At 46.6% G+C, this 24,326-nt stretch overlaps 2 protein-coding genes across 2 annotated transcripts in view; both read right to left on the bottom strand.

The window, feature by feature from the left end:
* PRKCG (protein kinase C gamma) overlaps positions 1–19,710 on the bottom strand; it is a 106,685-nt gene extending 86,975 nt beyond the window's left edge. Inside the window, exon 1 of the mRNA XM_044447744.1 lies at positions 19,610–19,710. The gene's annotated coding sequence lies outside the window, so the exon portion shown is untranslated. The remainder of the gene's footprint in view (positions 1–19,609) is intronic.
* MYADM (myeloid associated differentiation marker) lies at positions 7,419–19,717 on the bottom strand. Its single transcript, XM_044447755.1, has 2 exons — positions 19,610–19,717; positions 7,419–10,188 (listed from the first exon to the last, which is right to left on the bottom strand). Exon 2 carries the CDS (start codon positions 10,175–10,177, stop codon positions 9,278–9,280), a length of 900 nt encoding a protein of 299 aa, XP_044303690.1. The 5' UTR covers positions 10,178–10,188; positions 19,610–19,717; the 3' UTR covers positions 7,419–9,277.
* Between the last annotated feature and the right edge of the window lie 4,609 nt (positions 19,718–24,326).

Raw genomic sequence — 24,326 nt, 5'->3', positions numbered from 1 at the left:
TTCCCGCAGGGGTCCTGCTGGCCTGCCTCTTGCAAGCCACTGCTTCCAGGGTCAAGGTGATCACGCTCCCCTCACCTCAGAGGTAGGACCTACCTCAGAGGTAGGTACCTCCTCTTGCAGGGATGAACCCACACCCGTCTTCCCAAGGGCACTGGCCCTTCCTTGACTTCTCATATGGGACTCTCCTTGGCATTATCTGTCCCCAGGAGCTCCAGTTCCTTCCCTGAGGAGAATTCCACCAGCAGCGGTGGGACAGACAGGGCCCCCACAAGCCTGATAATGTTACTTTGGGGCCGGGCGCAACTCACAGAAACCTAGATGCCCCTGAGTCTTGCTTGGCAACCAGTTTGAATGGTAGGCCACTGCTGGAAAATACAGGGGGGGTCTAAGGCCACAACCTCATTTGTAGATGTAGTTGAACTCCCCAGATTAATGGAAGGACAGAGTTTAGCCCAGAAGTTAACTCTTGCTTAATTGTGCTACCTCAGCTATTAGAACCAAGGCAATGGGTTCAAGCTGTCCTGTGGTACTGATCTCATTATGATTCTTATCCAAAACAATAGTCCACTCTACTTGTCATTGTCAGAGGTTTTATTTCCCCACCCACATTACTAACTTCTACCCTCCCTGTATTCTCTGAATCTTGGGGCTGTGCCAATGTTGCAGGACTTCCCCATTTCTGTTAATTGAATTTGGAAAGCCAAAAGAAGGGCCCTTTTGTGCCTGAAATGTAATTTGAATTAAAATGCATTATTGAGGAATGCTCTGTCTCACATGTCCTTAACTGAGCAAAACCAAAGGTGAAGGCACTGCTTTGCTCTAGGAAAACAGAGGGCCCCAGCAGTGAACGTATACTCTGACCACTGGATTGCAGCATTCTTATAAATAATATTTTATTATATCCATTCTTTGAAAAATTCAGAGCAGAAGACATGGTTCTATACCCACCCAGTCCCCTGACCACCTTTTATCCTCACAAAACCCCTCCGTTACCTGGTGGGGTTTGCTGATTAAGAGCTCTCCCTTTGCTCAGTCCAACATGCTAAACCTGCTCTCTCCAACCAGTATCCTCCCAGATATGTTGGACTACAATCCCCAACATCCTCAGTGGAACATGACTGATAGCTATGGCTTGGCTGGGGCTTATGGGAACTGTAATCTATCACATCTGGAAGGTGCAGGGTTGGGGGGAACTACTCTAACCATTAGACTGCACTAGCTCTAGGGACAAGAGTCAGGGTGGTGCAGTGGTTAAAGAGTGCAATCTGGGTTCAGCCATCAAGCCAGCTGGGTGACTATGGGCCATTCACAGAGTCCCAGCCCAACCTACCTCACAGGGTTGTTGTTGTGGAGATAAGATTGAGAGCAGGAGGAGGAGAATTATGTAAGCTGCCTTGAGTTCCTTGAAAGGAAAAAAAAGCTGGGATATAAATATGATGAATAAATAAAAATAAATAAGATGACCCAAAGGCCTATCTGGCCAAACACTGCAATTCCAGCTATAGCCATTGAAATGCCTTTGGGTACTCAAAAGCTGGGCACAAAGGTGATTGTGTTCTCCTCTTGTTCCCAACTATTTCCCTCCCCTTGATTTAAGGAAAAGCAGTTTCTGTACATATAGAGGTTCCATTTAGCTCCCACAATGACAAAAAGATATGGATAGATCAGAGAGCACCTTCACCCTACGCAATCCTTGTTTTTTGGTTTTAATTAAAGTAATGCCTGTGGCCAGTACAGACATGGTTAGGCAGATATGTTGAACTGAGTGGCCCTAAGGGGTTTGAAAATCATTGCAGAACAGACAGAACATAAAATATAGGTACCAGAATATGCATAAAGTTACGTAATTGTATTCCATCTTCATGAGACTTTGAGTAGAATACTGACAACTGCTATAAATTTTCCCTCATATTGCCAGTGGTGGAGTAAGCTAATTTAAGATTCTGAACTTAATGGTCTTAAGAGGGCCTCCCTTTTTTTCTGAGCCCCCGCTCATTCTGTGGATAGGCCCTGGTCTTCTGCCCTCAAGACCTACTCCAATGGCACCATTTATATATCTGCAAATAAAATATTAGAGAGCCCCCCTTATTCAACGAAAGCCAGAACATTTGTGGAGAATGTTCTCCCAAGGACATCCAGGATTCCTCAAGTCTTGCGGTCTGGTCTGCATGACCTCTGAGCCAGGGTTAGGTGGAGTTAAGATTATTTGCCCTCTTCTCCCATATAACGCACAAAAGGCCAAAGTGGACATGATGCTAAAAGCATGATTCTAAAGTGTCAGGGGAGTGGACATTTTCAACAGAAGCTCAGCTGTTGTTGTGCAACCAGATAATACTTCTTTCCAGCATACAGCATGAAGCGCTTTACCACTTCTCTCCTGCAGTAGTCCCGATTAAAATCCTCCCCCAGCTGGTATTAGCTTTTAATTAGCTGGAGCCTTTAATTCTGGAGCAAAGAGCAGAGAGGAGCAATTTTCATTGGGATCCTGATTGTGGACTGGAAGAATTCAACCCGCCCCCCCCCCCCGCACTAGGGGGCAGTTGCCTAATGAGGAGTGTCTGTCCCACCCGTTCTATTCATTTTTAAGGATCACATCACGTCTGCTTTGCCCCTAACTTGGCATGTTACCTGTGTTCGATGCTTAGGATCACATTTCCAGGGCTGTTCTCCAGGCACCACGATAGGCTTGGTGAGGCAATAAGAGAAAGGGGGGCGATCTGGCACTGCTGCCGCCCCAGCACTGCCTCCTAGTGGCAAGATCCAGTCTTGCACGGGTGGAGAACCATCTTGCCCCCCCCGTCTGGCTTTCTAGGCTGCCCCAGATGGCCACACCCCCTTGCCCTGGCCCCGCCCCATCCTCCTGACTGCCCAATTGGTGGTTTCCTGGCATTTGCCCCTTTCCTATTCTTAAAGCTAGAACTTGCTGGCAGGAAGAGCCTTCAGATGAAATTTGCTGGCATTTTTTGGATTTGGGGGCCCCCGCCATATTGCCCTCATCCCTCTGAGTTGCAGCTCTTGACAGCTTCTCCGAAATTGAATTCGGCCATCTGCCCAATGAGGCCTACAAGACTCAAAGGAGAGAGCATATGAAAATCTAGTAGAGGTTTAATTATTGTCTCATTTTACTCTGCCAGCTGCTTTCTTTGTTTATTTTCAGGATTTACATACTGGGCTCTATCTGGCAAGATTCCTGAGCAGTGAACCATAGAAAGAAAGGAATCAAAATACTGCACTGAAATATTTAAAACCGGATTTTGAGAACATTCCCTGTATCTGGCAAGATTCCTAAGCAGTGAACAATAGAAAGAAAAAAAGAGAAAGAATCAAAATACAGAATTAAAATATTTAAAATCATTTCAGGTCAGTCTTTATCAGGTACCAAAACAAGGCTGGTTTCCTGTCTGACAAGTTTACTCAACAGAAACCAAACGTTAAACTAGGTTTAGTCAGAAAAGGGTGTGAGAAACAGCTAGAACAATAAAAGAAAACAAGTGTTTGTCTGGCTATCCAGCCATCAGTGGCTTAGCACCCAGACTGTGAAACGTAGATGCCTGGAATTTGGCATGCTTGCTGAGGGGGCCCTGTGGGCCTGCACTCTGGAGTCATTATATTTTTAAAACACATGAATTAATTTTAGTGCGCACATGTGCTTGAAGCTTGCCATACTGTTGTCAGTTTCTAGTCAGCAGGCTTACTTAACCAGTACGGTCTGAAGGAAGGTGAGGTTAGTAGATCAAGACACAATGTTATTTGACTCTTCACTCCCAGAACTGTGGGGCAGTCTCTTTGCTGAGGAATGGAGCAGCCGTCGCTCCAACTCATGGCACTATAGAGGTGCACCATGAATGGGGTGACACCATGCCCAGTGAGGGGTTCACTCATAACAGGTGGCTAGAATTTTCCAGCTTGGAAGGTTTTGTCTGAAGGCTTTGCTGTATCTAAGGGCTGCTGCTGCCTGTGCAAAGCCAAAACCATTCTCGCAGTACATATATAAAACAAACAAATAAAAAGCTACCCGTGGCACATTGAAGATGCTGCCTTATTATTATAGCTGCTAGGGAAGCCAAGCCCGAAAGTGCGGGGGCTAAGCAGAAAGAGTTCCTCGACACACACCCATAGGCCTGGATGCCAGGGGCGTGGGGTTGGCTGAAGGATGAGCTGCTTGGAGTCACAGTGTTGGGAAAGCACATTCCTGCCAAAAATAGAAATGTATATTGTTATGAGCTCATCCCAAGGCCGAGGCGTGGGCAGAGATGATACGGGAAAGGAAGCAGCTGTCTAAGCAGCAGGGAAGCCGATGCACAATTCTGCGAGGAGATGATGGGTGACCAGTTCTCCAAAGATGCTGGGCCATGCTGGGGATGGAGCTTTCTCTCTCCCAAGGATCTTGGACTTGATGCAGGAATGGCTGGTTTTGCCCTGTGCCACAAAAAACTGGGGATTTCATCAAAGGTCTGTGTGGATTAAGGGCCACAAAGCTGGAAGGACCAGTTTACACAAAAGAAGATCCAGATGTGGGATCTACAGAAAGCTGTTTTCCAAACAGAAATATACATGCATGTGTGTGCACCCCTCCCCATCACGGCTAAAAACTTGTATATGTGCCCAGCACGTCCCACGAACAACAGCTGCGTTCAGTCAGCTCTCCAAAGTGGAAACTCCTCAGCTAGTGAGCGAGATTTTCCATCGCGTGAAGCTGCTCTCCACCCCTTCTCTTTAGCAAAGCTCAGCCCTGAACACGAGCTCCAGAGAGAGCATTTCTCCTTTTCCTCCTCCCTCCTCAACTCACAAGTCAGCCACACAGCGATTTCCACCCTGCATCAGAGCAGCGTAATTCTAGACAAGAGCAGTGTTGTTACGGCTCGCTCTGGACCTTAAGGCTGAGCATCAGGATCTTGCAGCCCTGGGGGGCCTCCCCAAATTGCTCCAGAGAGCAGTGGGGGGGGGCAGTTCCAAACAGGCCAAGCTCACCCAATGCTTGCCACCCAATGCTTGTGTCATTTCTTTTCCCTTTTTCAAAGATCGGGGGGCGGGGGGAGGCATGCACACAGTTAGTTTTATATTTTATTATTCTTATTTAAAAAAATATAAGCTGTTGCTGCAACCAAATGGTTGTTGTTGTTTAGTTGCAAGGTCATGCCCGACCCATCATGACCCTATGGACAACATTCCTCCAGGCTCTCCTGTCCTCCACCACCCCTCAGAGTCCACCCCAGCTCACACCCACTGCCCCAGTGACCCCATCCAGCCACCTCATCCTCTGCCCTCTCCTTTTGCCATCCATCGTTCCCAGCATCAGGGTCTTCTCCAATGAGTTGTTCCTTCTCATTAGGTGGCCAAAGTATTGAGTTTCATCTTCAGGATCTGGCCTTCTACAGAGCAGTCAGGGTTGATCTCCTCTAGGACTGACCAGTTTGAACACCTTGTGGTCCAAGGGACTCACAGAGTCTCCTCCAGCACCACCATTCAAAGGCCTCAATTCTTCGGTGCTCAGCCTTCCTTATGGTCCAACTTTCACAGCCATACATTGCAGCTGGGAAAACCATAGCTTTGATTATACTCACTTTTGTCAGGAGGGTGATGTCTCTTTTTCCCAACTAAGTGTGTTAAGTAAGTATAACTCTAGTAAAAATCTTTCCATGTGATCGTGGATGGGCAGGGCAAACTACTCAGTCAGCCCAGCCAGGAGCAAGAGAGGGCCTGCAGAAGCGACCGGGCCTGCAGCCTGCGATGGATGGACCGAGAGTGTCCCTAATTTTGCAGGCCAAAGTCCCAGCAACAGGACTCTCCTTCAGCATTAGCATGTGAAAGAAGAGGACTTGTCTGGTACTACAGAGTCTGAAAGCACCTCCAGGTTTTTTCTGAATTCATCTGCAGACACTCTGTGCAACCTTTTCACTTGTGTGTGGTAAACTTTAGACAACTGGAATTTTATTGCTTTTAAGTACATGTCACAAATTGTTTTGTTTTATAGGTTTCTGATTGTGTGTGTGTGTATTTGAATATTTAATTTTGCTGTATTTTTTCAGAGCCACACAGGGTGAAAGATCGGAATGAGCCTGTGATCTGTATTAACTGGTTGGCAGGGTGACATAAGCACTCTGCAGTGAGCTCAAAATGCACAACTGCACATCAAAGCTGCCTGTTTTTTGTTAGATAGCGGGAATGTAGCAGCACTTCTAAAGCATGGAGTCACGTGGTTGGAAAGGACTGACATCAGTTTGATGCTTTGAAACTGAATATGCATGGCTGCCTAAAAGGGTAAAACCATTGAATCCAAGGGCTAACGTTACCTACTTACACAACTGAAGAATGGGTCCATTCTCCACAGCTTGCCCATACCATCAGACGGATGACATGGTACAATTCTGGTCCAGAGTTGTAACATCTCCCAAGTAGGAGCAGGGGAGCCAGTTGACAGAATGTACTGGGTTCACATGACACAATTAACTACATGGGCTTATAAAACATGGCAGGTGAGTGTGTTGCATGAACCCAATGTGGTTTTGTCAAGGTAGCTTAAGTTTGGGTTATGATCCACCCCGATAACCCATGGCGTGTTGTAGCATCTGTTTGACCCGTGACTGTGCTGTCTGCATCTAGACATGATCCAAACCATGGCCAAACCATAGGCTAACTTTCTATATAGCCTGAAGGGCCTAATCCTATTAATCTCGGAAACTAAGGTGGGGGGGGGGTCAGGCTTGGTTAGTATTTGGATGGAAAACTTGAGTCCTACACTGAGGAGGAGATTGGATCTGATGCCCTTCTAACTGTGGGTGATGATGAGCCCCTTTCAGCTCTATGAGTCTATGAAATCTAGAATTTGTTATTCATTCATTTATATCCTGCCTTTTTTCCTCTCAAGACATTCAAAATGGCTTACATCATTCTCCTCCTGCTCTCAATTTATCCCCACAACAGCAACCTTGTAGTGTCTGAGACTGGCCCAAACTCACCCAGTTGGCTCCATGGCCAAGCAGGGATTAAAACCCAGATCTCCTGAATCCCAGTCCCACCCTCTTAACCCCTGCAATGCGATCATTCAAAACTGGCAAGAGTGTTTTCCTGCTCCTGTTAACTAGCTTCAGAGCTGATTCCTCATACCAATAAAATGGTAGCATAGCCATGGGAAGTTGAGGTGTCTGAATATGAACAAGGCACCCTACGGAAATTGGCTGTGAGAATCCAGTCAATGACAGAAGGTAAGTCACCCGACTTAGAGTGATGAGATGCAAAGGAAGAATTTTAGCATGTTGGTATAGTTTGTTACATTAGAGAGCTGCAGGATTTACAAAACCTACAGTAAATTAGCTCTCCTCCTCCATATAACGCTGACAAAGGAAAAAACGCTGTTTTATTGCAATGACCCAGCTGTTCCAATAGCTGGATTGTAAAATAAATAGGCTTCACAGCAGTTTAATGTATCATTGCTCCATTATTTTATATACATATTTTATTTGCATATTTTAAAAAATACACTCACAAACAGCATTGCAGTTAAGGTGAAATGAACTTAATGATAATTGGAGCAGGGCAGGACCGTATCATTCAGTCTATGTTACATGGTATTTAGAAGTATAAAAAAGGCAAATAATGAGAACAGTATGATAAATTCATTTTTTAAAAATACATATTACTAAATTGTAGCACGCAACTAATGGTAGAGAACGTTGTCCTCTTTAAGGCCACAGTATGGGAAAGCAAAGTTATTTCAGATTAGTGTCACCTGGAATATGTTTATTTTTAAATACTGGATCAGTAACCAAAGAAAGGCCAAAACTGCACACTTAGCACTCCACCAAACATACTTTTGATTATGCTATTTTTTCCAGCAGGAAAAACTAAAGCGGCAGTGTTAACGACACTCAGTGGCAGGCATTTTCTTTTAAGTGTCAACATTTTAAAGGCACAATACTTTTTCATGAATGAAGCTGCCTTTTATATAAGGCACTGCCCTTAATAACACTGCAGGCAAGGATTTCTAACACTTACGGAAACAATTAAAGGGGCTGCTCCAATGTGGAAACTGTTCTTTGGCATGGCACTGGCATATCATTTAAAGCCCCTGCATTTATTACTTTTTTAACCTCCAAGAGGTTTATTTATTTTCCTAAATCCAATCGAAGACTTCTGAATGCAGAAAGTAAACTCCCCTTCAAAATCCAAGTTATGACAAGAATCAGCAGTTCCTAAGTAAATTATTTGGGGAACTGCAGAGAGCTTTTTCTTGCAGAAATCTGTTAGAAGTAAACATATGCAAGTTTAATCTCTCATGAAGCATGCATGAATTTTTACCCTCTATATGGTATTTTAAAAGGCATCCTCTTAAACCATAGAATAAACTTCCCAATGAAGTACCAAAGAAAACTACAGTGTCGCGCCGCTCAGGTGCAGTTCCAATTCATTTCGATGGGACCTGCATCTAGCAAGTTCACTGGTGACTGAGAAGTACACTTAGGAGAGCCCCACAATTCATGTAGGGTGGGGGTTGTTTTAACAGCCAGACAAGTATGTTAGAGGGGACTCATCTTTCCTACAAACAAAGCAAGGCTCCAGCATTGTCTATGCCCTCTCAGCCTAAACTAGGGTTCACTGGAAAGAGGACAACTTGCTGGTGGCTGAATAAGTCTTTTTCCAGCAGGGACACAACGGTTCAAAGGTTTCATGAAGGCTGGAAGATGGTGGAAAATATGGATAAAGAAAGGCGGACCTGTGAGCTGGCAACAGATGCACAGGAAGAATTCAGAAAGATGGATATCAAACGAGGTTGTCATGGGTTCTGGAGGATGGAAGCATTCTACTTCAGTTGAGGTTCACACCCCCTGGGTGCTTCTCTCCCTTCTGGGCATGGACCTCCAGCACCACCCTTTTTAAACAGTGCTACCTCTGTGCACGGAGAGAAACTTAATGCTCTCAGCTAGCTACACCTTGCAAATGTACAGGGACAGCAAAGAACCAGTGTGCAACACGAGCAGGTCTGAGAATGAGCCTGAACGATATTCCAAAGGCAAGAACGTTTATGCCAAATTTTGCCACGTGAGCAAAATGGGAGCAAAGGACAGGCTTGCAATGAGCAAGGCATGCTCAGGAGGTGGAAAGAGCAAGGAAGAGATGTGCGGATTACTGGAAAGGAGGAATGTAAAAAAAAACCAACAGCTTGTGGTGGGGACACTAGCATGGAAATGAAAAGACAGAGATGAGGACGGAGGGAAGCACAAGAGCAAAAAGGGAGGCAGAGAAAGGGCTTTCTTTACTCGCTTTTTGCAGCCATGGTCTACCCTTGGATGAATATCAGCCGTGCAGAATACACCAGGTCAGCAAGGTACACCAGGAGATTGAGAGCTGTCAGCACAGCAATGGCCACCCACCTGTCCCAATAACAGAAAGTTTTATTGCCGCAAGGCCGAGATGAGACTCCACCGTGTTTTCGGTCGAACTTATAGATGGGCCAGATAACTGTGGCTGTCGCATACATGAGCACGGCCAAGAGGGTGTAGCCGCTGAGGAACTTGTTGAATGGACATGGCAGCCAGCCGGTGCATTCGCCGATGCAGAGGATGATGACCAGCAGCGAGAGGATGAAACAGATGCAGTAGACGGCCATGCACCACTGAAGGGCTTCAGGATGGTCGTAAGAAACTGGATTACTGATGAAGACAAAAATGATGCAGGCAATAAAGGTCTCCACCACCTTGAGCAGCCCGGGGACGGTGGCCATGTATCCGGTGACTTCTCCCGGCTTGGCTTTGGTGACCGTGACCTCTGTGGAGTACATCAGGCACGCGAGGCAAGAGAACACGGTGGCCGAAATGCGATACCCACGCTCTTCACGAGGGAGGCTTCTGTTCTGGATGTGGGACACCGGGTAGATGATGGAAGCCGAGAGGCATATCAAGGTGGCGTACATGGCAAACGTGATGGGGAAGTTCTTCCAGGAGACAGGAATGCGGTGCTGAAGGCCAGCAAACTCCACTATCAAGATGATGATGGTGATGGCGAAGCAAATGCACCACGAGAAGATGCACCAGTCGCCATCCCGGCCATCCCAGGCTTGCCGGTGGACCACCAGGCTGAAGGCGACGCAAGTGAAAAGGACTTCCAGCAGGCGGATGATGCCCAGCTGAGAAGTCAGAGCACTGGTGTTGCCCACAGATTTGGAACGTGTCACCGGCATCGTGGAAAGACCTAGGAGAAGAATTAAGACGCATGATAAGCTCCAAGAGGTGAAGATGGCCCAGGAGACAGTGTGCTGTGCCTGGTTTTGGAGAGAGTGGACACAACTCTCCTCATCTCATCACTGGCTCACCTCCATTCAGCCTACCCCAGCTGCCCTCCAGATGTGTTATACTACAATGCCCATCACCCCCAGCCATCAGGTCAAAAGGGATGCTCACTGGCGTGCAGGGCATTCTGGTCCAACTCCCCTGGGGGGCACCAGGTTGGAAAACACTGCCTCAGGTATCACTGCCTCTTCCAACACCAGTGAGATAAGCAGAGGTAAGAGCAGAAGTGAGGAACGTATGTGAACCTTCTACTCCTATCATCCCCAGACAGCAGGGATAATGGGAGCTGTAGTCCAATATCATCTGGAGGTCAAGAGGTTCTTCAGCTTTGAGCTGATAGCTGTCTAGAGCCAGGGAGATCCTAGTTCAAATCCCCGCTCAGCCAAGGAACTTGCTGGGTGAATTGGACCGGTGTCACCTCATCAGGCTCTTCTGAGAACAAAATTAGGAGAAAAGAACTCTGCGCATCACCAGCTCCCCACTAGCAGGCACCCCCCCCCAAAAAGCACAGCCCTCATCTTTTAAAAAAAACTGCATATGCACCATCCCGATGACCTTGGAAGTAGGATGAAAATGTAATAAATCAATCTCAACCTGTTAGTTGACCTACGGTACATCTGAACATGACAGGGTGGTTGTTTCTCTCTCATTATACTGGAAACCCGTTCCCCCAGCGAAGCCAATTGCCCTGAACCTCATTCCCAATGAAGAGGAGAATGAAAATTGTTTCCACAAGGATGTGGAAACAAATGGCTTAGAATGTTGGTTTTTTGTTTTTCAGAACAATGCAACAGATTTCATGCAGGACTGGCCCTTAGCTTATTTATCAGATTTATATCCCGTCTTTTTTATTTCAGAGAAAGCAATTGACATAATTCTCCTCCTCCAGCCTGTGAGGTAGGTTGGGTCGACTCTCTGTGACTGGCCCAAAGTCACGGCTGGCTGAGCGAGGACTAGAACCCGGATTACCTGAGTCCCAGACCAGCTCTCTTAACCACTACACCACATGGTTCTCGTTATTATCTATCACCTAGCAAATCTCAATGGAGCCTCCATCTGCAGAGCCAGTATATCCCTAAAAACCAAGGGTTCAGGGCAGGGCACAGATAAAGGCTGCTACATCCGTGGTCTACTTCTACGCTTTATGGTGCCATGTGACTAGCCTCTGCTGGAAGAAAGCATGATCCAGCAAAGCAATTCTTTATATTTTTATCTGGCCACATGCACAATAGATAAATAAATAATAAAAAAGCAATCCAAGTATGTGAATTTTTAAAACGTGCCATTCCAGAAGGAGAAGAGAGGGGAAATGAGGGCATTCCATCAGCTCAGCTGAAAGCTGAGAAGAATTTTCTTCTTCCATCCTCATCCCTTTTTCCTTGTATGTTGTCTTCTTAGACTGCAAGCCTTCAGGGAGGGCCTCTCTTGTTTTTACTTATTATATGTAACCCACTCTGGGAACCTTTCTGACTGAAGGGTGGGATAAAAAATACTTTTAATATATCCAGTATATTACTAATTTGAAAGCGCTGCAATTTGCACGTGCAAAGTTGCCTGGAACCCACCAAAATCTAAAATGGTAAACATGTGACTGGGTGTGGCAGCCATTTATTTATCCAGGAGGCTTTTTGTTACCAGGGCAACAAAACGGGACTAGAAGTGTGAGCAAGAAGGAGGAAGCCTGTGCAGTGACTGAGGGCATCCGGACTATCGCCACAGGAAATGTAACAGGAAATGCACCCACAAAGCCCCTTCTGCATGGGTTTCATGCTGCCTTCCCCAACCTTGCTGCCTGGGGATGATGGGAGCCGCCATCCGAGATGTCTGGAAGGCAGCAGACTGGGAAAGCCCAGTTGCTGGTCCGGCTCCCCGGCTCCATTGCGTGTCTGTTCCCACAGAGCAGCGGCTGCAACAGGGACGAGCGAGGACACAGTGCAACAGACCAGCCGGCATGCCTGATACCGGCCGGAGGGCCCCTGGAGGTTTTCTCTTACAAGGGTTGGTTTCCTGCTTCAGAGGGGCAGAAGTGCTCCCCAAGGCAAAAAGGAACAGCGTTGGCTGGGCTCAGTGATGAAAGGTCAGCCATGGAAACGAGGAGGCCAGCATGAAGCCTCAGGGCTGGTGTCCCGGGGGAACCAAGCAGGGGCTTTTGGCAAAGAGTTGCTTAAGAGGCCATCTGTCGGGGCTTCCAAAATGGAGGCAGGAACCCTGAAGTGCATGTGCAGGATGACATGCACCTCTTCCGTGCTCTTTGCAGTCAGGATGGCTAGAGCTGGGATGCCTGAGAAACAGAAATGTTAATTTCCATTTGTAATTGCAACAAATGGAAGAAGAACACAAGAAGAGCTGTGCAGGATCAGACCAAGGGCCACCAAGTCTAGCACTGAGTTCACACAGTGGCCATACAACTGCTGACATAAACAGGACGTGAGTCCCACCATATTCCCCAGCAACAGGTCTGCATATGGGCCCTGATACTGGAGCTAGCATATAGCCTCCAGGACTAGTAGCCTTCCTGACCAATAGCCTTCTCTTCCACTAATTTGTCCAATCTCCATGTTGGCCTTTACTACATGTGGCAGAAGCAGACTCCATATTTTAACTGTCCACAAGCTCCAGAGTATCCCAACAAGAGCCCAAATAAAAAGCCCACACTTCTAGCTAGGGATAATGGAAATTGTAGCCCACCAGCTGGAGATCCCTTCTGGAAGGCATCAGCTTAAAACAACCTTCCCCATGCTGGTTCCCTCCAGTTGCATTGGACTTCAACTCCCATCATCCCCAGCCAACAGGAGCATATGCCCAACATATGAGGAGAACACCAAGCTGGGCAGAAGTGTCGGCCTAGATGTGAGGAGAACCACAGAGCTATAAAAACAGAAGATAAAATGCAACCCCACCCATTTCGCTGAGCAACTTGGGGAAAGGTGTGCTTTTGAATGCTCAGAGTACTTTATAAAAAAATTATCACAGCAAAACTTTTACAACAACCCCATGATGTAGACCAGTATAATCTAAAGGTGGCCAACAAGGAAAACTGAGTGAGACTGAAGGAATAGCTTGAGTCCAGCTCAGCCAATTCTTGGCTGGAGTAGGAACTGCAGGCAGGTTTCTGGCTCAGTTCATGCTACTAAAGCATACTTAATGAATTAGTCAGTGTGATGCAATTGTTAAGAGGACGGGTGGGCGACTTGTGGCCCTCCAGATGTTTTGGTCTGTAATTTCCAGCATCCCTCACCATCAGCCATACTGCTATGGCTGATGGGGATTGTAGGCCAAAGCACCTGCAGGGCCATTAAGTTGCCCACCCCTGAGCTAGAGTATTGGATTCAGAATGGGGAGATGCATCCAAATTTAGGCTCAGCTACAAACCTTGCCATGGGTTAGTCACCATCCTGCCATCCAACCTATTACACAAGTTATTGTAAGGATACATAGTGTGGGATCACCCCATCTTGACTCTGGAGAGGAAGGGCAGGGTACAAAATCCAGTATTATCAATTTGATGGTTTAAGAAAGGTAACCACAGGAGAGCAATCTTGCTTCTAAGAACATTTTTCTTAATCTGGCATGCCCATTGCTCTTTAGGCTTCATGGCCTCCCAACAGACTTCCAGGACTTGCTTGCACATTTCACATTCAAGGAAAGGTAATCCAGAAGTCTTCACCTATGCAACAGCTTCCATCTATGATCACACCGTCAGTTCAGAACTGCCTGTCTCCATTCCCATTCGCTTAAGAGGAGTGAATCCCTTAATCCCCAGACTATTTCGAAGAAACACTCAGATACAGAAGAGTGTGAGGCTAGCTAGGCCCATGCTGAAAGTTGGGGACTTTTTTCCTTTCTTAAAAATGCATAGCATTGCACCCTTAGTCAGGGAAAATATAGGCAACTGTACTTGGTTAGAAAATTTGATCAAATGTTTGAACAGCTTCTACACAAGAAATAAACGGAAACCAATGTTTCATCATCTCTCTCCTTGAGGAAAGATTTACTGAGTAAATCTTGATGTTTTACTCAGTAATTGATGTTTTGTGAGCCGCCCTGAGGCTTCGGCGAATGGGGTGGCATAGAAATTTTCTAAATAAATAAATAAATGCATATGTTGTCATAATTTCTCAAATGTTATTAACCTTAGCTGGTTATTTTGAAGACTTCCATTTACATGCTATACATAACTTTGCAGCTGCCTAAGCAAAAGCCAATTACTCAACATCTCTTTAAAAAAATCAGAACTTATCTGTGTGAATTGAACTCGAAGAGAGAACAAAAAAGTGGGAAAATGAACAGATGGATCTCCAAAGTGGTTCTTTCTTAATAGCAAAAGTGGCTACAAGGAAAGCTTCAGATCAGGGTTTTCTTGGTCAAAATAGCCCCAGGGAGCAAAGCACTGCTGAGATACCCACATCTGTTTGAGCTATTTGGAACTATGAAGGATCCCTGAGAAATTCTTCCTATTGCAATATACATTTGTTAATAAAAAAACAAAAACTAACGGGAACAAGCAGCAGAACGTTCCTGTTAGGGCAGCTATGGATTTTCCTTTCCCCTCCCCATTGAAAAAAGTTACGCAGCGATTTGCCACCAACACCACCACTCTGGATGCTACACAAAATACTTCTTGCTTCTCCAAGAACGCAAACACTCTGTCAGTTTGTTCCGATGTTTGCAGTACAGTTTTTCTCTGCCGCACCATAACCAAAATTCTCTGAGCGACATAGAAGTCTATGTTAACTGAATTACTTGCTTTTTGGCTGAGTTTACCCAATGGGGCAAATGCCAGAGCACCGACCTGTCTTAGATAACTAGAACAAAGGAAATGCTTTATCAACAACCGTCTGCTTTCTGAGAAGATTCCATCTACCCTTGCCACACACCGCATGCTTTCCAATCAAAATACTGCCACCTCCCGGAAACATAAGCATTTGTGTAGCAAATCAGGCCATGTGCCTATCTAGCCCAGTTTGTCCAGCACTGGCTGGGAGCAATGAGTCCCCAGTGATTCAGGCAGGAGTTTGTACAGTCCTATTTGGGGTTGCCGGGGATTGAACCTGGAGCCGTCTGCAGGCAAGGCAGGTGCTGTGTAACCGAGCTGAATACCCCTTGTGTCTGATTACAGTGAGCTGGGCAGGCAGACGGAAATTCCTGGAAGTGAAGGACGTGGTGGGTCTGGGGAGCATCTCCGGTGTGTTAAAATTAGGATACAGGCAGCATGACAGGAGCTCTGGAGCAAAAGCACTCTGAGCCTTTCTGGCTGAACAAGGTTTCCTCATCTGGATTTCCTGCAGGGGTGAGGCACAGCCAGCAGTGGGGGCTGGGAAAGGCGTAGAAGTGGATGAAGGAGGGGTGGGAGCTTTTGCACCGTTGTCCATATAAGGCCAGGAGAAAACCCCTCTTTAGCCATAGTTGGACATTTGGTTTCAATCACGCTCTATGTCTGAGCTGAGGTGGGTGGGAAAGAAATGCTCCTCCCGGGCTCACAGCCAGCCCCACAGCCTTCCTTCTGGCCACCCCCCCCCCAAAGAGTCACAGCTCCTCTTCCCCTGCTCCCTCTTGCAAACCCCCAAGCCCGTTTGGGGGCACTTAGGCCAACAGCTATGACTTCCTCTCCGTGCTCGTGTTTCCAAACCTCAGTCCTGCTTAGCGCAGCAGTCCTGCAGCAGGGCACTCTGAACTAGAGTTGCTAAGACGGGGAAGCCGGCCAGGATGAGGATGGAGGGAACAGAAGGGAATCCGCTGCAGAAAGGGACAGGATCGTAAGCCGGCACATTTCGCATCCTACAAAACTCCCATGAGGGATCCACCTTCTTTGCATTTTGGTCACTATGCTGACGGATTGTGCAACTGCAAAGGGTAATTAAAGCCATTTCATCAGTCAAAGCACAAGTGCTGGCTGCCAGTAAAGCAAACCTGGCCAGTCACATATTATCATGTCAGTTGTTTTGGGACTGGGGGAGGGCTTTTGTCATGCTTTTCTGCCCGGTTATCCAGCAGGACAGGGGTGTGTTCTGTACACATGGCAGAATCAAGCGAAAAAGGTTTTGCTCAACAATTTCAAGTGGCAGGAGAAGGTGCTTGCTTGAAAACCTTTCTGCCCTTGCACATTCTTGCATTTAGAGAACTAGCATGACAGAGAAAAGAACTTGACCTACGCTTCTTCCTAATATGCTACTTTTCTGCATGCAGGGAACCTTTTCATGAGGCAGTAACCCTCCCACCTGCTCCCTGAAGTGAGGCAATCACAATTCTGAGTGTTAACTAGCCTGCTCCCAAGTGGACTTCACAATCATTTAAGTGTGGCTTTTAACATGGGTAAACCTCCTCACTCCCACTCTTTAAGACTTTGTAAAAGGGAAAGCTCTTCATATAACATTGCACTAATTCTGGCAACACTGCAAGGCAGCCTTCCCTAAGTCTCTCCTGGCTGGTTGGAGGGTGCTAGGAGTTGTAGTCCAACACATCTGGGGAGCACCAGTTGGGGAAGATTGGTATGGAGTAAATTGGAATTGCTCACCAAGAGGGTGTGCCTAATGAAAGCAGCCTAGCAAATTCAGGAAGGAAGGAAGATTTATAACATGGGGACTGCGACAGTTCACAACAGGATGTGGGGTTTACTTACATTACTCAATCATACAAAGATTCTCTGGAAAAAAGAAAAGGTGGTGCCATACCTCTAAAAACAGAAATTGTGGTCTAGAACAGGTACAAAGATATGTCACCCATGTTGGTGTGAAATCTCAAGAAACCAAGAGGTGGAAACAGCCAGAAGCTGACAGGATGCAGCTAGCTGACAGGGCATATAAAGACACTCCGACTAAAATGCAGAGGGCTGCAAGAGGCTGAACTGTTAGGAAAACCTCCCTGGGTGGGAAATGCTTGGAGATACAGGGCTTTTTTCTGCCTAAAGAGACAAGGGATGTAAAGAGTATTCTTGAGTAATGCAAATGTACTTTTTATTGCACTGCTACTTGTTCCCATTAAGCAGCTTGTCCACTGCATGCATACATGCATACCCACATTTGCACACAAGCACATGCTAACACACACCCATGGATAATACACATAAGACAGACCTCTCTCCCTTACCAAATCTCATCTCACACCCAAAAGCCATGCTTACCAAGTCGTAACACATGCACTGTTGTCACAAACACACACTAATGTACTAATAACACTTCCCTCTGCCCGCTCCCCTTGGAAACCTTATCCTCCCCACTTGAGGAGCCATCCATCCTGCTACAGGCAACACTGCATGTGCCACACCTAAGTTGCTAAAGTGACTTTCATCATAAGTGCAAAGATGCCCATGAACCACTACACAACCACACCCCATCTGACAATCCTAGGAGAGGCACCATCCAATCCAATGCAATTTTATGCAGTGGAAAATCTTGCTGCAATCAATGAGGCTGACTTCTAAGAAATACACGTAAGCGCTGCCTTTCTTGCATACCTTCTTCTATAAGCAGATTGCTACATTCCCTCGTTTGTTGCTATAATAAATTCAAGGTTTCAGGCACAATTCTGTGCAAGCTGAGACAGAAAAATGCTGTACAACTCTGAGTACTCCATTTGGTCTAATCTTGCATTGGATTGCATCTTTAAGAATTTAGGTTCTTAAACAGTCCTGAAAGGGTCAGACCAAGGGGCCATCCAGTCTGACATCCCATTTCCCACCCAGGAAAACAACCTCTATGAAGACTAATGAAGAAGAGAGGTTCTCCTGGCGCCGACTTTATACTCTTTTGGGCGCCAGGTAAAGACCTTTTTATTTAACCATCATTTTAAGAATTAAGGATTTTAGATGTTTTAAGATTTAAGATTACAGTCGCATTTTTTCTTTAGTTTTGCAGAATTGATTTATTTTTGTTATTTATTGTTTTAATCATTGTACTATTATTGTTGATTATAATTTTATTATTATTACTATTTTAATTACTGTAAGCCATCCTGAGATGTTTTATCAGGAAGGATGGGGTAAAAATGTTTTAAATGAATAAATACTAGCCCTTTCTGCTGCTCCTGCCCAGGAGCTGATATACAAAGATACACTGCCTCTGATCATGGATGTTCTATTTGGCCATCACTAAATGGGTTTGCACAGATTACAGTCTACTTCATCTGGTGTTGTCAGTACTCTCTGTAAACCTAAAGAAAATAAATTGAAATTAAAGGACTTAAAATAACCATGACTAACAAGTTTTCATTTCAATTGGTCTACTCAAAGTAGAGCTAGCAAGGGATCCAACCATGTATTACAGCAGGAAATTTGTTAAGCAGTCCTGCGTGTGTTTACTTTGATGTAAGTCCAGTTCTGTTTAATGGGTCTCATTCCTACTAAGCATGGGTATATTGGATCTCAGCTTCAAAGTCTCCAAACATCTTGGTTGTTTTTACTTTTCATTTGGTGCTGTTTCACTAAGCATCGTTTTCAACTGCACAAGAATCTCCTGCAGCTCTCCCCACATCTCCAGTGCATGGGCACCTCCCAGAATTTGTTAAAAGATGAAAGTGCATATTCCCAACTGCCCAAAAGCTTAGTTTCCATTGCACTTTTTTCAACAACTCCGCAAAAGGTGTTCAGCTCCTTATTAGACTAAAACTATATGCATCTCATAGGTAAAAATTTGCACACGCACGCGCGCGCACACACACGAACATAGCAGCGCTGCCAAAATTATATTCACAAAACATTCCATTGCCTCCATTTTTAAAAGGGAAATATTGAGGCTGCGGCAGCGGAAAGAGCTGGGGCGAAGCAACGACTCAGTCCCAGTAACTTCCAAGCCCTCCACATCTACCCCATGAAAACAGACGGTTACGTCGTTCATTCTTTACAAATAGCGTACGGAGGAGAGAAGTAATTTATCGAGGAGGTGTGGCAGCTCCAGACAGCCGTGCCGCCAAGAGTAAAGCCAAGAAACCTAAACGGGACGCGCTCCGTTCCCAAGTCCCCAACCCCGGCAGAATGCACCCCCTTTCGCAAAAGCCCATCCCAGTCGAGCCCTCCTCCCGAAATAACCTGGCTCCAGTCCTACCCTTCCCGTTTTTCACTTCCTAGATTGCTCTGACTTGCGCGCGCGCCCCTCTGCCGGGTGCTCGGGCTACTTCGTCAGCCCACTCCTCTTCCTTTAAATCCCCGGAGCCTTCCCGGCTCCCACTTTCTCGGTATTTTTTTAACCCTTTCCTCCGAACAGCCCCGGAATTGGGGCTCAGAAATTCCCCTTCTCCTGCTTATTTAACCCCTCCTTCCCCAGCTCCCTCATGCTTAACGGAGTCGGCCTCCTCGCTCGACCTGCAGGGTTTGCTCCTAAAGGACTTACTTTCAGGGGAGGGACTGGCACGCTGCTGCAACGGGGACCCCGAGGCGACGAGAGCGGAGAAAGATGCTCCGATCAAGGCAAAACGTCCGGGCGGGAGGGGAGCTGGGTGTGGTACTGGGGAGGGGGTTCGCCCTTGGGCCGGAGGAAGAAAAGGGTGGGGCGGGGGCGGAGATAGGGAGGAGGAGGAGGCGGCTATGATGGGGTGGTGAGTGGGGCTATGTCACTGCCGTTGCTAGGAGCGAAAAATACACAACAGACACCCACCCCCATCGTCCCGTAAAGAGGAAACCCCGCTGAATCGGCCCAGCGCTTCCCCTGCAAAATAGCCCAGCGCGCTAGTGGACAACCAGACGCTCCCAAGACATCGGCCTCCGGTTCAGGGCGTGGAGGCAGTAAGGGTGCCGCTCGGCCTGGAGCTTGGGGCCCAAACACAGGCACCCCCAGGCCAGGGTGGGGTCCCCAAAACGAGACCCCCACAAGACATGAAAGCATGCATGAGGGCGGCGGAAGCAAACCCCCGCTGATTTCGGCGGGTGTGGTGGATCTGTGACTTGGCTTTAAGATGCAGAACGACTTGAAGAGCTGTTGCTACTGATCCAATCCGGCTTGGCATGCATTCTAACACATAACAAAGAAAGCTGGGTGAAATTTTCTAGGTGTGCTTCATAGCTGAAGTAACACACCGTCATCTAAACAGGAAATCCTATACTATACTTGTTTAGAAAGAGAAAAGGCCTGCAACTCCCAGGGTTCCTCAGCATGGACTCCTTTCTGGCTAGACGTGCATCGGATTGCACCCTATGACGGTAGAGGCTAAGCTGTAATGGAGTTGCGCCAGACCTGTTCCTTCCCATCCTTCTATTGGACGGTTTCGCAGGTCATGACGGTCAAGTGGAAGCCGCTCATTGGTTGGTTTTCCTGCTGTGCAAACCCAGCCACAATCCCGCAATGTTGTCCCCCTCCCCAAACCCTTCAGAGTGAGTATCCGTGGACTGTTCTAGGGTTTGTTTTGCCCACTGTGGGTTACTATATTGTCCAAATCTGGATGACTAATCCTCTGGCTGTTTGTTCCCTTCCAGTTTTCATCTCTCTGCTGGTTTTTGTTTCCTGCAGCTTTTTTTTTTTTTTTTGGTTTGCACTAAAAATGACCCCCCCTTTTTTTGATATCAGAAAAGTTGGCTTCACAGCTGGCTTTCCCAGTCCTTCTTTGAGTAGCCATGAGCTGCCTCTTCAAAGTGCCCCAGCTGCACCTTGCAGAGGCCATGTTGACACCCAGTGTTTTTTAAATTTTTAGTTTTTACCGGTACAAACTTGAGCAAAACATCACATCTTTAAATGTTTTAAATCCTATTTGCTAATGTGCTCATTCATTGGAACTTGAGTGGATTTCAAGTCTTGGTTGAGGCAAAATCTAGGGCAGGTGTCCATCTTAGATACTGCACTGCCCTGTCTTGAAAACCACTCCCCCCCCCCCACATTTGTTTTGACAGATCACAGAAGGGCTAGTCCAAGTCCCAACATCCCCCTCAAAGCCCTCATTTTAAATAAACCCAGAGTTTGACAGGTACTGGTCACAACCGGATTCTTTTGGAAAAAAAGAAGGGGACTCGTGTTTCCTAAAGAGTCTGGAGAAAGTACAAAAGTGACTCTTTGTGGAGCTAAAGGGGAGAAAACAGATGAGAATCTTGATGAAAAGGAGTTCTAAAACCTGGAGTTTTGCACAGAAAGATCGCTTGTGTTTATGATCACTAAAGATAATTCAAGCTAGCTTTTCTGATCAACTCCCCACAAACAGAAAATGCGAGAGAGAGAGAGAGAGCGCGAGCCGCAGGGAGCTAGGGAGCCCGATTCCTGAACAACCAATCCACTGCTACAGTGGGTTGCCAATAAATTAAACAGCCAGAAATTGGCATTCTGTTCATGTGTGTTGTTGTAGAAGAACCAGTGCCCTGGATCTGTAGAACTGTCCCAGTTGCCTTTATCTGCTTTAATACAAATGTGCTTCATCTGTCTGACCGCAGTAACCTTGCAGTTACCAAGGGACCTTAGAATTCCCTACCTGAGCAGGTGATCCCTGTTGCATCTGATCCCCCCTGAAACAGCTGCCTTTTTGCCCACATGAGCTTTGCCTCCTGCTGCCCCTCCCTTTGAATCTTTCTGCATGAGGGTTTTTTCCTGAAATGAAATGCCTCCTCTCCCCTGTGTATACATCCCTATTTACAAATAGCAGTGTCCTTGGGAGACAGTGCTTTTTAAAGGCACACACTAAACACACCTTTCAAGCTGAGTGGGGCTCCCCCATAGGCAATAAGACATTCCTTATCCCCATCCAGAATGGTTTGGGGACTGGAGAACTTTCTTTCTGTATGTGTCTTCCCCCATGTTCCATGTCTGGGGCATTCGTTCAAACCCCACTACCCAGGCAGAGAGTTGCAAAGAGGCCTAGAATGGGGTGCACAACTGTTTTGGCCCCAGGGTCTCAAACACACAAGCCTGGGGTTTCTCTAGCTAGTGCTAAAATGGCAGCCCCTCGCCTCATCTCTGAACTCGGTGATGGAAAGGTTAGGCTGGCCTTCCTGATCTCCCATCTCTCATCAGAGTGCAAAATTTGGAACATCTCCTCTTGCTGAAGCTAACAAAGGAAGCTTTGGGCAGCATCCCAGCGGCCGATGCAGGGGGAGCTGGCTTGGCAGGCGAGGCTTCTGCATCCTCCTTGGGAGGCCAGTGGGTGGCCGCACCCGTCTTAGGGAACTGTCTGCCCACCAGGATTCATTAGGCCCTGACACTGGACTCTTTTAGGCAGCATGTGAAAAGATGGCTATTTCAGAAGGTTTTTGGTTAAAACTCTTAATACTAACCATTGATTTTTTAGTTCTTGTTTTTAAGAACTTTTAAATTGTTTGTTTGAGGTTTTAAGAAGGTTTTAAATATTGTTGACATTATTCACCACTTGAGTTCCCTTTCAGGGAAAGAGGTGGGATAAATGCTTTTAAAAATAAATATATATTGTATTGTGAGAAGGAAAAATTATCCCTCTCTGCCCACTCCATTGCCCTCTCCACACATGACTCATTATTTTATTAGCAGTTATAACTCCCTCCTATTTTGGTAACGTTTTCCATCTAAATCAGAAAAGCCACACCTTTCCAGGGAACGTCCTCTAACCTTCACCACTCTTGAATCATTTTGGCTGGCATTTCAGCGCCCTTTCTAGCTTTGCTAAAGAAGAATGGCCTGATCTTTGCTTGTGAGTATTCTTTACTCCCAGTAAACGCCGATGCTCTTGCCCAGATTGAAACTCTTCCTAACTTTCCCTCTGCCAGTGGCACAGCCACTCCCTGTGCAGGAGATTTGTCACTTCCTGCATTATTCCCTTTCTGAAGAACAGCCTGCTTTCATGCCAGGCCGCTCCTTTATAATAGACAAAACTACGGCTTCATGGCTTTACTAGGTAAACACAAGAACCAGTGTGGCGTAGTGGTTAAGAGTGCATGACTGGGACTCAGGTGACCTGGGTTCTAGTCCCCGCTCAGCCATGGAGCCAACTGGGTGACTCTGGACCAGTCACAGACTCTCAGCCCAACCTACCTCACAGGGTTGTTGTTGCAGGGACAAGACTGAGAGCAGGAGGAGAATGATGAAAGTTGTCCTGAATTCTTCAAAAAAGAAAAAGTGGGATATAAATCTAATAAAGAATCAGACAGGTGTCCTTTTTGCAAACCATAGTGGTGAAGAGATACAGCTAGAAGTATAGCTGCAGAATTCAGCTTCTGGGTAAACTAACCCTGGGCCTTCACAAGAAGCCTTCCAACCTCTCTTAGCCTCCATCCTCTGATCTGCAACATGGAGTGTAACAGTGCCTGACAAGCAAAGCAGCAAAAGCCTTGCGACACCCCAAGACGAACCAATTCATTGTAGCACGAGCAGCCTTCTCCAACCTGGGGTTCTCCAGATGTGTTTGATGGAAGCTCCCAGCATCCCCAGCTTGCTCCAGGTGCTAGGCTGGGGGTAAGAGTGACACAGCTACCCCACTGGAAGTTGTTAGTTCAAGAATTTGTGTAAGGCACAGAAGGCCACCAGTTGTTTTGATGAATCACTTCCATAGTCTGTTGCCACCCTTCGCTAACCTTGTGCCTTCCAGACCAAAATAACTGGAGGGACACAAGATGCCTTTCTTTGGCGTAAGGGTTACGAAAAGTAGCTAGTGCAAACAAAGCACATTTGCACAGGCAAATGGTATGCAACTATGTGGTATTCTTACGCTGGTGCACCCTAGCAACACCACTAGGGCCTTTTCTCCCATCCAAGTGCCAGAGGTGACGCAACAGCAGCTGATGCGCTAGGGCCCATTTCCCCTCTTCTTACATTCTTAAAGGTCCTCTCCAGTTGGAGTGCCTCACTTCAGTATGCAAAGTCCAATCCACCTAAATATTGTAGAATTTAATACAGCAGCCTCTCCGAACCCAGTACCATGCAGATGTTTTCAACGGAAACTCCTCTGACCTCTGGCTAGGGTGGTGGGGGCTGATGGGAATTATAGTCCAAACAACTGGAAGGTATCTGATCAAGGAAGCCCGTGGCAAGGGCTGCCTCCCACTGTAAGCACATATAATGCTGATTGAGTACCCCATAAGAGCCTTGATACACTCATTGGCAGGATCGGTTTGGGGTTTTCCCGACTTGTTTATCAGCAAACATTAATGCAGGGTGATCATCT

The sequence above is a fragment of the Varanus komodoensis genome, unplaced genomic scaffold (genome assembly GCF_004798865.1).
Source record: "Varanus komodoensis strain SLA01 unplaced genomic scaffold, ASM479886v1 scaffold53, whole genome shotgun sequence".
In the NCBI taxonomy this organism is placed as follows: domain Eukaryota; kingdom Metazoa; phylum Chordata; class Lepidosauria; order Squamata; family Varanidae; genus Varanus; species Varanus komodoensis.
Note: the sequence above shows the minus strand (reverse complement) of the source record. Positions and strands in the feature narration are given on the sequence as shown.

What these genes read in the sequence shown, in the direction of transcription:
- MYADM (XM_044447755.1), bottom strand. Translation starts at nt 10,177, where the DNA reads ATGCCGGTGACACGTTCCAAATCTGTGGGCAACACCAGTGCTCTGACT.